This window comes from Festucalex cinctus, chromosome 12 (assembly GCF_051991245.1).
Source record: "Festucalex cinctus isolate MCC-2025b chromosome 12, RoL_Fcin_1.0, whole genome shotgun sequence".
In the NCBI taxonomy this organism is placed as follows: Eukaryota; Metazoa; Chordata; class Actinopteri; order Syngnathiformes; family Syngnathidae; genus Festucalex; species Festucalex cinctus.
In genome coordinates this window covers 12,935,040-12,948,623 of record NC_135422.1, presented here as the reverse complement: position 1 = coordinate 12,948,623, position 13,584 = coordinate 12,935,040, and the positions used below count along the sequence as shown (strand labels likewise).

Genomic DNA, 13,584 nt, shown 5'->3' with positions numbered 1-13,584 from the left:
AACTACTACGTTGCATGCGATCAGTGCACGCAACGGATATGACGTCTCTTCGCTATGAAACTACAAGACCCACAATGCCTCGCGGCGACGTTCATTGCGAGAAACAAGATGGCTGCTCACTGTACACCGACGGCATTTGTATTTACATTCGCCGCTTTAAGACCCAAACTTGAAAAGAAGGACGCCATAAACACTGTCGAATAGATAAGCAGTTACCAACTTTATTCCCGTATTGGCACTGTTGCAGCGTTTTTTGACTCGAAGTCGTCCATTACCGACAGACGGACTTTGGTTTCATTTTAGCGGAGCTGTCGAGCCAGGTGAGCTGAACTTGTTAGTTAGCATTTTTGGACGCATTTACACGCCCCAGCCGGTCGCTATGTTTATCCCCGTTAAGTCGTCTTACTTCCGCGTCAGTCCGGCAATTGTCAACAGAGAACTGGGCAAGACCAAGATGAGATAGCGAGAGGCAGCGTGGCGCGTTTACCAAGCAGCATAAAAGCCAACGAAACGTCATGTTTGGGAATCTTTTCGAGGAGGATGGCGACGAGGGTGAAGGGGGCTTCTCCATCTCCTCCTCCGGAGGTGGGAGAGTTGCTAAGGCGGGAGACGAGCCCCCGGCTCCCCGTGGAAGAAGCAAGTTGTGCGGCATTAGGAACCAGGGAGGGACGTGCTACCTTAACTCCTTGCTCCAGACCCTCCTGTTCACCCCCGAGTTCAGAGGTGAGGCTGCAGGTGTGATGACAAAGATCTTATCTTGTTAATTTGTTCTTATTTCTTTGTGTGTGTGTGCAGAGGAGCTGTTCTCGTTGGGACCTGATGAATTAGGATGTCTTGAAGATAAAGACAAACCAGGAGGCAAAGTAAGCGTTGCACAGTACAACAACCCATTGAGGTGCACTTAGAAGATCCACTCCGATGTGGTATAATTCACGGATATAGAACCAATACGTTTGATATCGATATCGTTATACGGGTATGTTACACCATTATCTCTCGCCATAACATCGTCGATACGGCATTATTATATATCCAACAGCCACTGTCCAATTTAGCAAAAGAAGGTGTACGTCACCAAAACATGAGAAATACTTCTGATTTCAACATAGCAGAGGTTATAACTCTCTTAGTGGAACTTCTATATTGGATGTTGGTCACTTGTATACGTTTTTCCCCCATGAAATGTCACAATGCTTATTCCCGTAGGTCCGCGTCATCCCTCTGGAGCTCCAGAGACTCTTCGCCCGTCTTTTGCTGGTAGATCAGCAGAGCGCCTCCACGGCCGACCTCACTGGCAGCTTTGGTTGGAACAGCAATGAGGTTTGTGTTCTTAGAAAAGACAGTGAGATTTACTCATACCCGGGTTAATCTATTGAGTTATCATAAGTCAGCCACTTTAATCAATTTATTGTGGCAATATTAGGACTTATTTTCCTCCAAATATGTGTCTTTATTCTGGCATTGTTACTGTTTTTATCTGAAGGTTTGACCTAATTCTGGCAATATTAAAAATAAATTGTACTTAAAGTAAAAGTACTTTATTCTGGTCGAATGCAGACATGGGGCGGGGGGCTACTTAATTTTAGCAATATTAAGACAGTTTTTCTCCAAAAATAGTACTTTATTTTGGCTACGTTAAAACTTAAAAAAAAAAAAAAAACTCCAAAAAGGCAATTTTAGGTCTACTTTTCTCCCTTCCAAAAATATGTTTTCTTTTTTTCCTGGTAATCCTCACAAGATTAGGATATTTTTGCTCCAAAATAGAACTTCATTCTGGTAATATTTGGACCATTTCTTGAGTAAAATATATATATATTATTTTCTGATTTTCCCAAGCTAATGATTTATAAAAACTTTATTTGGGCTATATAAAGTCACGCTTGTAAGTTTTGGTTTGACAGTAAGAAAATACAGCCGGGTAGGGACTCTTTAACAGGTCGGTGTTCATACACAAAACACACATAGAGGGAGACTTGAAAGAGGCTCATGTTACTTGTTTGATACATCATCATAAATCAATTACTGGGGCTCGCCATGCTGGACAAGCTATGTTGGATGCAGCGAAAGAGGTCAGGCTCGCTCAGTGAAGGAATTTCATTTTGTCCAGAGGCAGTCCAGCTGTGTCTGGTGCGTCATTCCTTCGTAACTCAGGTAAGCGAGGCTGGGGGGAGCATCGTAGAACACCGGGCTTAAAACATACGGCTCTGTTATGACACGCTTGTTGTCGAGATAATACAAAATTGGAAATCCAAAAGCTCGGAGGTGTACAAGCTCAATGGAAAATTTATGTAAAGCGCGACATTTATTTTGAACATTTAAAGAGTTCATTTCCCTTGTGGGGTGGTTTTTCAAGGTTACAAGTTAATTTGGTGTAGTGAGCAATGGCGGGTATTTCTATTAGCTATCTTCTTGAATTTTTTCCATCATATTCTGATACCTGCTTTAAAAAAATCCATGTTTTTTTTTTTTCCCTTGTAAAATTACAATTAAGCCCTCCTCATAAGACATTTATTTATTCCTGTAAGATTACCACACTCCACTTGATTGGACATTATTCTTGTAAAATTCCAGCTTCGCCAACCTAAGATTATGCCGTTTTCTTACAGAACATGACATAATTCACTCACCCCTTTTTTTCTCCAAATCTACAGGGAACAAACCAGCATGACGTTCAGGAACTGAATCGGATTCTGTTCAGTGCTCTGGAGAAATCCCTCGTGGGCACCTCTGGCAGCACGCTCATCCGCCGCCTGTACCACGGCACCATCGTCAACAGCATTGACTGCAAAGAGTGCGGCAACGTTAGCCAGCGACAGGTCCTCAATAATCACTGACTTTTTAAAAAAAATTTTTTTATAAAGATAATTTCTTTCTATGGGTTAATAATGCGTTGGCGCTCTTGACACTAGGAGGACTTCTTGGATCTGACGACGTGCGTCTGCGGCCTTTCCAGCCTTGAGGAGGCCTTATATAGCATGTTTGTGGAGGAGGAGTTGTTCGAAGGCAATAATCTGTATAGATGTGCAATGTGTGACAGACTGGTCACTGCTGCCAAGGTAAAAACTAATTTATTGTCAACATCAAACAAGTACATGTCATTTTCTTTTATGGTCCTTTTCCTCAGTCTGCCAAGTTGAAGAAGCTCCCCCCATTCATGACCATGTCCTTGCTGAGGTTCAGCTTTGACTGTAATAAGTTTGAGCGCTACAAGGAGAAGGGCCGCTACAGCTTTCCACTCACCATCAACTTGCGGCCATTTTGTGAACAGGTACAAACAAACATGTCAAACATGCCAGTTCAGCAGCCTCAACTTCGCCTAACCTGCACTTAGCTTTTCAGGGAAAAACTGAAATATTCATTTTTTTTTCTGCTTAGTCCAAAGCCAATTCTACTAGTATATGAAATATTTTTATCAAATCTGTTGAAGGTCTACTGAAGGTGTAGTGTCATTTAGTCAGGCCACAGACTTGGCTAATGGGAGAAAGTGTTTTGCTGCCATCTTGTGGAAAATATGAGGAGTGGTGATTCGCAAATCAGCTACTGTATGCACACAAATGCATTTTCACATAAACTATTCAGGTAGTGCTAATTATTTAATAGATATTAAATTACTATTTAATATTAGTATTGTACACTCAAAAATACAAACAGGTTGGTTGTGGTAGACTCCGGCATATGACCATGCCACAAAGTTATGCGTTAATCAGGATTAAGCATCACTGCACAGTGTTTTTGCGTCGTCATAGACCGACGGAGATGATGCCGACTACTCCTACGAGCTGTTCTCCGTGATTATCCACAAGGGCGGCTGCTATGGCGGCCATTACCACGTTTACATCAAGGACATTGAGTGCCTTGGATGCTGGGAGCCGCCGGTGAGAGATAAACTACAAAATGAAGGAGTGGTCTCAAGAATGAATCTAATCTCCTCTGTGTCTTTTGCAGGAGGACGACACAAAGAAGACTCTTATACAGGCCAAGCGGAAAGTGAAGACCAAACTCAATGAAAATGACCCTTTGTGTGTCCTCACTGCTGTTATTCACCAGGTATTATATTAATAAAAAATAATCATTATTTTGTGTGTGTCAGTAATGGTGATTTCTTTCTTTATTTTCTAGGAGCCATCAAAGAGCATCCGGTTGGACCAGTTGGGTCAGAAACTCATGGAGAAGGTCGGTTCGTCCTGGAGCAAAGTCTTTAAGAAAGACTATGGCCCCATTGGCAAGGTGTGTGTGAGGGCGTGTGGAGTGTGGCCCCCCCCTACCCCCCCCTAAAAAAAAACCCCACAAACTCTTATTTTACCGCTTTAGAATGTGCAAAGTGTGATCTACCGCCACCTACAGGAGTGGAGGACTACTGTATTGGTGTCTTGATTTTTCTTTAACGTCCTGCCTTGGAGGAAGTCATTCTAGTTTTATGATTCTTTCTTTTTACGTAATGATTTGGTATTTGTCCAGTCAAACTGACTTGTTCCTTATTGCTTCTCCTATCAAACAGTTCCTGCAGTCACACAATGATGTTTTCATGTTGGTGTCCAATGGTACCCAAGTAGCACTGAAGGCAGAAGCACCCGTCCCCGTGAGCGAGCCCCCTGGTCTGGCAGATACCCCCACCGCTGCAGGCCTAGAAGATGGGACAGTTGCAGAACTGGAGCGCCAAGAAGAGGTCCACTTGAACGTGGAAATGAAAAATTTGTAAAATTACTCCTGGTCTACAGTAAGTGATGAAGTTCCTCTCATGTGTATGCAGACTAGCCACTGGTTTGACCTGAATGACTCCACCGTGACCTGTATCCGTCAGTCGGACATAGAGAAGCAGTTCCAAGGCCATGAGAGTGCCTACATGCTCTTCTACAGGAAGAGTCAGCTTCAGCGCCCCAGTGCAGGTACCAAAACATGAAAAGAACCTGACAAGACCACCAAACAAGCTAATGACGACCTTTTTCTTTGCAGCCCTGTGTAGTCCCCACTATAAAGTTCCTCATCATCTCATCCAGATGGCTCAGGAGGAGAACATCAAGCTGCAGCAAATGCGGTAAAGAAGCTCATTTTATGACCTATATAAAGTCATGCATCAATATAAAATGTACAATAGCCATCCATTTGTCCTCATTAGAGTAAAGGATGAGCTGCGAGTGTTACAAACACAAACCACAGTAATACTGTTACCTAGCAGTGGGGCCAAAGTGCAGAATGACTCACTGTCATACACATTTTCAGAAATAGGCGGATTAAAAAAAAAAAGCTTGACATGCACCCTTTAAAAGCTGCTCTGATGTGAGTCTAAGTCAATATTGTTCCCAAACACAGGGAGGAATACGAAGCCAGTAATAACCATGTGGAGCTGCATCTCCACCTGGCGTCATCTTATAGGCTGATCAATGGAGCCCTGCAGCCAATCAGTAAGCAGCCCATTGCCGGCACTGCGCTCGTTTTCGACCGCAGAAAAACTGTTGGAGATCTGCGGTTAGCTATTTATGAGGTATTTAAATCGGATCCATTATTATACGTGATGAGTTGGAACAGAAATAAACTGTATCTTTGTTGTTATTATTAGCAACAAGACCAATGGGAGGGTGACATGGCTCTGACTTTGGCCAAGATACTTCCGGCCGGTCTCCACCTGTACAACACGCTCACAGGTTAGACACTAAAGCCTCAGCGTTACACTTGAGCGCATGTCTCTTTACTTGGGGGTGTTTACTTGTTACAGATGACAGTCTCTCGCTGTGCAGTGCAGGCATCAATACAAACCCTGACCTGTTTGTTTGGAACGGACAGGAGGTGAGAAATGAGTCCAAATGAGACATTTAAATTAATTCATATTTTAATGATCAATTAAATTGTCCAATTTTGGACACGCTAAAGCTAAAATAACTGTGACCTTTTCAGGTTTGCGGCGTAGCTGTCCTAACCGGAGTCGAGTGGGAGCCGGTGCTGCTCACCGTTGTCCGGCCCTCTTTAGAGGTTCACAGCAAGCCGGAGGGGGCGGCGATCGACGAGACCGGTGACAACATGGACGGCGTGGGGCTCAAAAGGGAGACGAGGGCATTCGCCGGTGGCGCCACCCTCAGTGAAGTGCGCAAAGCCCTTGGCGAGCCCGCCGGCAGTTTGCTGTATCAGGAACAGACGGGTGCCAAAGGAAGAGAGTGTGAGACGGGCGAGGGCGGCGGCTCCAGCGGATGGCGCGTGTTTCCGCCCGACGACATGCTCCGCACCCTCAAAGAACTGTCGCTTAAAGATGGAGATGCCATGCTGGTACTCGAACCACAGTCTTTTGATAACGGGTAAAACGGTGTTGTATGTTGTTATATTCTTCTCTCATTTTTCAATTTTGGATGGAAATGACGCTTTGCATAATTTTATAGCCGTCAACCGTTTCATGGCATTTAGTGGTTGTCAAAAACGGGAAATAATCATTTGTTGTGTTTTGTCCAGCATGTTCACTGTAAATGGAGATATGATCACTGTGATGACGCCGTCTGATTGTCGCTGGCTCCAAGTGGAGTTTCAACCACAGGCTGGCAACCTTGCAGGAGGTGACGCAGAGGAGAGACGGAGAGTCAAGGTTGCTGCTGCAGGAGATATGGTCAGCCATTTTGTACAGTTTTGTTTGCTTTCTCTTCGTTTTTATCACTTTAAATGCACTTTACATTGTGTTTGTGTCTATCTCCAGTTGCTTAGTGAGGTGAAAGAGATGGCCATAAAGGAGCTGCAACTCCCAGGCAAGTCATTCAACGTTTTTAATTGCTATTTTGCTTTCCTAGGGACGTAACCTGAATTTTGGAGGCCATAGTTCATCACTGATCAACACCAATGCAGTAGTAAAGTCATAACTGCAGTAAATATTTATATGGAGAAAAACGTCATTTTTGATTAACACTTTTTTTTTGCCAACTATTTGACTATATAAGGTAAGGTAAGGTATTAAGGTGATTAGGGTATTTTGACAAGTATTGATATTGGGCTTTTTTTTTTTTTTTTTTTAATGTGAAGACTGATAAAAAGTAAATCTAAAACTGTTTTAATCTCAGGGAACAACTTATATAAATTTTAATTTACCGGGTAACTTTATCAGAGTGGCTGCTGACCCTGTGAACCTTCTGAACCTCCTGAAATGTGAAATTTTAAGATTTCAGGTATTTTATAATTTTGGAAAACAATATTTACTTTAGAAAACTACAGAGAACTAAGGTATTTACTTAAGTTTCCATTTCTCATTTTAAAACGTACTGAATACTGATTACTGTAGGAGCTCCCTGAACATTTTGTTAGAATTATTAAAAGGTTTTGTCTAAGATTTAAAAAAAATAAAATAAAAATTCTACATTTTGAGAAGTCAGAAAAATTGCTCATATGCTTTACGCCATTAATACAACAAAGTCAAGATTGGCATTTGTATTAAAAAAAAAAATGCCATCAATATCTTTTTTTTTTTTTTTTTTTTTTCCCCACCCCTTTTTACTGAAAATGAATATCGGCTCCAAATATCGGTCATCGGCTTCATTGACTACTAATAATCGTCATCGGTATCAGCCCTAAAAAAAAAAGAAAACAGTCTATCTCTAATGGTGATACTTTCTAAATATTTTCAAGGTGATACTTGCTATCAAAAGTTTTAGAACCACTGATGTAGAATATTTGGCATTTCAGCTCAGCCGGCTTCCGCCCACACTCTAAGTGAGTTTAAATGAGGACGTGTAGAAGTTTGTGCTGGTAAGTTTCCATTCTTCTCTTCACCAGGTGCAGAATACTGCCTGAGACAGATGGACATCACGGGGAAACTCCTTCCTCCAGGTAGTCTGTTTGATGTGTGTTGTTTCATGGCAGCGCACGGGTTGGAACACCCCCCCTCTCCTCCCTTCCATTTCGAAAATACCCCTTGTGCTCTGTCATTGTTGGCCCTCATTAAATTCTTAAAAGCTACGGCTACCTTGTAATTTTCTACCTTTTTAAAGGGCGTAGTTGTGACGCCTGCCCTCTGGTTATGTGAACAGTAAGCGAGGACCTGTGCGTGCGGGACGCCGGCGTGCGGCTCATGACCACCATGATGCTTTGTGTGGGACGTGCCCCCAAGGCTTCGCAGGTTTGTTTGTTTGTTAACTCTTAAGTGCAGGTGCAGAACCCTCCAACCTTCTAAAAATAAGCATTTATTAGTTCTTGATGAATGGAGTTTCTCTCTCTTGTGTGCATTGCAGCTTTTCCTGCACTTCTGCGTGGGTTCACCCCCACCTAGTGGAATAGAAATGGACATGAACCTAGAGAAGACCTGTACTGTTAAAGAGGTAAGAAGGAGAAAAAAAAAAGGTCTATTGCATTATACTTTCTAAAACCATACGGTCATACTAATAATAACATAGCAGTAGTTAAATAGATTGTAAAGAATTAAAAAGTCTGTGCATCATGATCCTTTTATAGCACAAAAAAAAGGGGTGGGGGTGTAAACCAAAAAACTTGTAATTCAGTTCAGTTGTAATTCAAAGTCAAACAATACTTTATGAAATCTCCAAATTTTGTTGTTTTTCAACTTGTCCATAAAGGGGGCGTTTACAGTTTTTAAACTGCTAGTAAGATTTAACGTAACCTCACTTGACTTGACTTGATTTTTTTTTTTTTCTTGACTTGCAGTGTCTACAGACGGTGATGAATGCTGTCGGAATTGAAGGTAAATTGTACCTCTCCTGATTTTTTATTTTTTATTTTTTTTAAACCAAAAAAACTTTGATTTTCTAATTTTAATGTTTGTAGGCAATTGTTGGCACTTGAGAAGGCTCGACTGGTGTGAGGAGGTGGGAGAGGCACTTAACGATGAGGTGGGTGTCCAAAGAACTACCAGTTATGTTGCTATTTCTTATTAACCTCCCGTTATAGTAAATATTTTAGCAATTGAATAATCCCCAACACACAAGATGTGTCAGAGTGCACTACATATTCTTTGAAATTTTTCATAATAACGTTTAGTGTGTAGAATTTTGAGGGGGGGTGGGGGGTCATCTGATTTAGGACAAAGCTGCAACATTACAAAATTTGGAAAAAGTGAAGTGATGTGATTATTTTTTTGGAAGCACTGTAAACAATGTTTGCTGGGATTTTTTTTTTGTTTTTGTTTATCTGATTTTGGCACTTGGATACTTCCTCTTCGTCAGGATGCGTCTCTGTCAGAGATGAAGATAAACAACGGAGAGACACTAGTCATCTCAGAGGGGCGACTTCTTCCGAAGGTAATTACATCATGTTGTTTTTAGATTTCTTGCAACTTTGTTCATCTTTTTTTTTTTTTTCCCCAATCAGGGGTTTCTCGAGCTGTCTGTATGGCTGCATCGGAATCCCAGTCCCATAGATGTGAACCGCACTGAAAACAACCACGTTGAGGATCAGGCGGCGGAGGATCACAACACAGATCAAACAAATTCTCACTTATTAGATTTCATAAGGATCGGTCAGGTGGAGATATCAGTCGAAGTCAGCCTGGAGGACCTCAAGACGCAGGTTTGTGTGGGAATCTGGGATTAATTTTAACCTATCATAAACATAATTATGATCCAATTTGTCTCTTTGTATACCAGGCGTTGACGCTTCCAGCTTTACAGAACGCATGCGTGCCTGCCACTTTCTTGCGTGTGTGGGAGATGGAGGGAGACAGGCTGACTCGCATCCTCAGAGGAAACCAAATCACACTCAGGCACGGATATGCATGTGATTCAACTATATAGCGCATCCCGAAGTATTCACAACATTCATTTTTTTCTACCTCTTTTTATCATCTTACAACTCGATTTCTAAATATAGTACATACTTTATGTCCTCAAAATTCTTCAGGCAACACCCCACAATGAAAAGGTACACAGGTTTTGTTTTAGATATTTTTCAAATGATTTTCAAACAGAACCAGGAAATCACACGTCGCTACGTATTCACAGCAGTTTCTCAATATCTGGTTGATGAACCTTTGGCAGCAATTACATTCCATTGGACTGTACATGATTTCTGTCATGGTAATGTCACGTCATACTTTGTCTTCTCAGGAAGCTGAAGATAACCAGCGGCACGAATATTTGTGTGCAGCAGCTGTTAAAAGAGGAAGACCTCGGGTGAGATAAATTTCCCTTTTACTGAATCAATGTTGCTTTAATAATTATGTTCAGCTGTGAACTGTGGCTAAATTAATCACAAGACGCTGTCCTGTATTTATTTTTTATTTTTTTGATAATGAATCTGATATTCTACATTCATGAAATGATAAAATAATAATAATAAGCAGCAAACAAAATATGACTTTTTTTAATGTCAATTCGACCATGCAAGTATGATTTATTTTATAGTTAGTTCGTAATAATTTTACTGCTTTTACACCTGCATACTAATAAATAATATTAGCAATGCTACAATTAATAAAAGTTAAAACAGCAATAGTAATCTGAAAAATTTACTGGTGTCTTGCAACTGTATATTAATTCATATTAATAAAATGTTAGTACATATTTTTGTTATAGTAAGTTTTTAAAATTCTTCTTAGACTTAATACAGAAATAATGATACTGATAATGATCATTTAAAAAAAGTACCGGTATTTACAAATAATTTTTTTATTAATTGCAAAACATGTTTAAAAGACTGCTCCGGCCAAATGACTGTCATGGTACATGAATAAGAATCCAGTGAGGTCATGAATTACTGTTTAATACGAAATCGCATCATTTAACTAATATGAATTTTCTTGCATTAAGCCCCAAGGAAATAGTGCTGAATGTTAAGATAGGAGTACCGGGGGAGCACTACTACCACCCGGCAGAGGAGCTGATCTGGGACGCATCGCGGGACTCGACGCCTACCGGCTTGCGCGCCGTTGTGGCGAAGAGCTACGGCTTGTCCGCTGGCTCCATTTTGCTGGCCAAGCAGCAGCCACACAAACACACGTGGGAAGAAATCTGCAGCTGGGTGAGGCATCAAGGAATTGTTTTCAAACCCTGCTGCGAAAAACTCTAAAAAGGTTTACAATTGCCTGCAGATTCCACAAGATGGCGGCAAAGCACTATATGAAGCTCAAATAAAATCAATGTAGTTCCTTGGCAGCATGAGGCCACTAGATGGCAGCAAAACATATTTTTATATTCGCAGAGCTTTGGACTGAGCATTTTTTGTGTGGAAAAAGTTTGAGGTTCCTTTTTTTGTTTTGTTTTGTTTTTTTCTCATGTTTTTTTATGCATTTAAATATATGCTGACTTATCACAATTTCTGGGCCTGCATGTTCCCTTTTCCCCACAAATAGTGAAGATCCACTGTACTCATTTATTTATTTATGTATGTATTTATTTATTTATTACAGAGCAGCCATCTGTCCAAAAAGAAAAAAAAGAAAAAGATGGACTCACTATTAGGAGCACCATTTCATCTCAAAGATGGCGACGCGATAGGTGTCAGGGTAAAAAAAATAATAAAATAAATTGAAATGAACACAATATTACTGTAATGTATACAAACTGTATGTTTCCTGTTTGCAGAATCTTCTGATTGACAACAAGGACTTTTCTACTCAGGAAGACGAACAGGGCCAGCAGAGGCTCCGAGAGCTGGCAGAACAACGAAGCAAAGGGTGATGTATTATATTTTTTTATGTATTAATTGCTTTAATCTGCCTGATTGTTGTGCATATCATGATTTTTTTTTTTTTAAGTATTTGTTCAAAATAAATTGAAGAGCACTTGTTAACTGTTAATCATAACTCTATGAAGTTGGAAAACTGGGATGGGCGATAGCTGGAAAATTTCACAATGTAAATTCATAGCAGTAGATATTCTGATTTTTTTTTTAAAACCTATTCAAAATATGAAAATTATCAAATGGATTAAAGTAAATAAAAAATAATAAAACTCAAGCATCCAGAGGCAAAATAACCATTCATATTGCAAAATATGCTATGAATACAAATATGATAATAATTGTGAATGATGACATAATACATGCTTAATAATTAATTTTGTAATTTTTTTTATTATTTTTTTTAGAGAACAGGCTGGAGGCTCAAACTGCACTGGATCACAAACAAAGGCGAGCAAAAGGCGAGAGGTGTCGCTGTCCATCAATGTCGGCGTCTTCAGTAGCCATTGCCACTAGTGCAAAATGGATGCGGCGTCGTACTACGCACACGCACACACGGAAAGGTTGCATTCAGGACAATTTTCTAATAACAGCCGGACAGATCAGGGTTTATTGACCAGCCACTTAAGAATCAATAATACTGTTATTTTGCGTAAAGTGGTTGCTGTTTTGAATCCAGGAGGATGATGATGATGATGATGATGACAGATGATGTAATTCTCTAAAAGGGAGCGAGAGGGGAGAAGAGGCCTTTACTGCCGTTTACCCTCCCTACCTCACTCTTCTTTGCCTTGCACTCTACCTCTGCTGCCCCCCCCCCCCCCTTTTTTTTTAATCGCATCAAACTGCCAACCAACCCTGTAAATATTAAAGGTCCCATGCAGCTATTTTTATGTTATTTTTGTGTTTATATATACAGTTTTTAATTTTTAAAATTTGCACGATAACTTTGGTTGTAAATGAGCTGGAGTTAGTTTTCTATTTATAATATTAAAGTAATATTAAAAATAAATAACTACATATGTAAATGAGCATTTCTCTGATTGGGTGTTTATTCTACCTAATTTGATAAGGAAAATAGATTTCTTCAGATTGATAGCTGTACCTTTACAGAAGAAACTGATGCATTTGGCGTCAGTCATTTTTCCTGAGTTGAGTGATTGTGCAGCAACCACAAAGTGAGCGCGCACTTGAGTCCCAATCATGAAAAAAAATAAAAAATTATGATAGCATGGGACCTTTAATAATGTATTAATTTTGTTTTTTCAAGTATTGGGAAAAAAACAGTTCTTGTATGAATGGTTTAAACAAGCTATTATTATTATTATTATTATTATTTTTTTGTAATGCTCTGCTGAAGTCAACCTATATCTTAACTGTTATTGCATGCACTTTGTGAACTTGTATTTAATACACAATTTTTGGATGAGAATTTTTTTTTTCTTGTATTAATCTCACTCTGAGCAGTGCCAAGAGTTCACACGTGGTAATTTCTTTTTTTTTATGCCTGATAATAAAATGATCAGTACATATTTTATTTTTGAGTATGTTCCTCAGAACAGATTTTATTGTAAAAATGCATTAATGTGTCCAAAAACACAACAATAAAGTTATATGCTATTTGTTGTCATTCATGTATTTTAGTCATATTTTACACATATAATTCTGTATGTATATAAATGTACAAAAGAAAGGCACTGCGAACCTTGGAACTTCCAATGAAGGGAGCCTTACTGCATATTTTGGTCGTTTATATTGGGTGTAGTTCCATTATCGACCCATAGATGGCGGGACATTTGGATTTTAGCAACATTTTTAACCCCACCTGTCATTTTTTTTTTTTTTTTTTTTACATTTAATGTTATGAGGACGTCTTTAACATTTTTTGATCCACTGCACACGCCCGTCTTTTTTTTTTTTTTTTTTCTGCAGAATTTAAAATTGGGGTAAAAAAATGACCCCAATATTTTGACATGAATAAATATT

The 13,584-nt window shown here is 39.7% G+C and overlaps 1 protein-coding gene across 1 annotated transcript; it reads left to right on the top strand.

The window, feature by feature from the left end:
* Positions 1–67: 67 nt before the first annotated feature.
* Positions 68–13,228, top strand: usp40 (ubiquitin specific peptidase 40). Its single transcript, XM_077538928.1, has 31 exons — positions 68–723; positions 796–863; positions 1,207–1,320; positions 2,652–2,816; positions 2,910–3,056; positions 3,125–3,268; positions 3,747–3,875; positions 3,946–4,047; positions 4,120–4,227; positions 4,499–4,666; positions 4,751–4,886; positions 4,954–5,035; positions 5,311–5,482; positions 5,558–5,642; positions 5,714–5,784; positions 5,893–6,287; positions 6,439–6,589; positions 6,677–6,725; positions 7,744–7,797; positions 7,998–8,086; positions 8,199–8,285; positions 8,629–8,665; positions 8,749–8,813; positions 9,147–9,221; positions 9,292–9,489; positions 9,567–9,682; positions 10,026–10,091; positions 10,728–10,938; positions 11,327–11,422; positions 11,502–11,593; positions 12,006–13,228. Exons 1-31 carry the CDS (start codon positions 516–518, stop codon positions 12,112–12,114), a joined length of 3,789 nt encoding a protein of 1,262 aa, XP_077395054.1. The 5' UTR covers positions 68–515; the 3' UTR covers positions 12,115–13,228.
* Positions 13,229–13,584: the final 356 nt, after the last annotated feature.

Excerpts from the sequence above, each read along its gene's own strand:
- usp40 (XM_077538928.1), top strand. The coding sequence starts at position 516 with ATGTTTGGGAATCTTTTCGAGGAGGATGGCGACGAGGGTGAAGGGGGC. Across the intron at positions 8,087-8,198 it reads GTGCCCCCAAGGCTTCGCAG|CTTTTCCTGCACTTCTGCGT; the intron begins GTTTGTTTGTTT and ends TGTGCATTGCAG. Across the intron at positions 9,683-10,025 it reads GGAAACCAAATCACACTCAG|GAAGCTGAAGATAACCAGCG; the intron begins GCACGGATATGC and ends TTGTCTTCTCAG.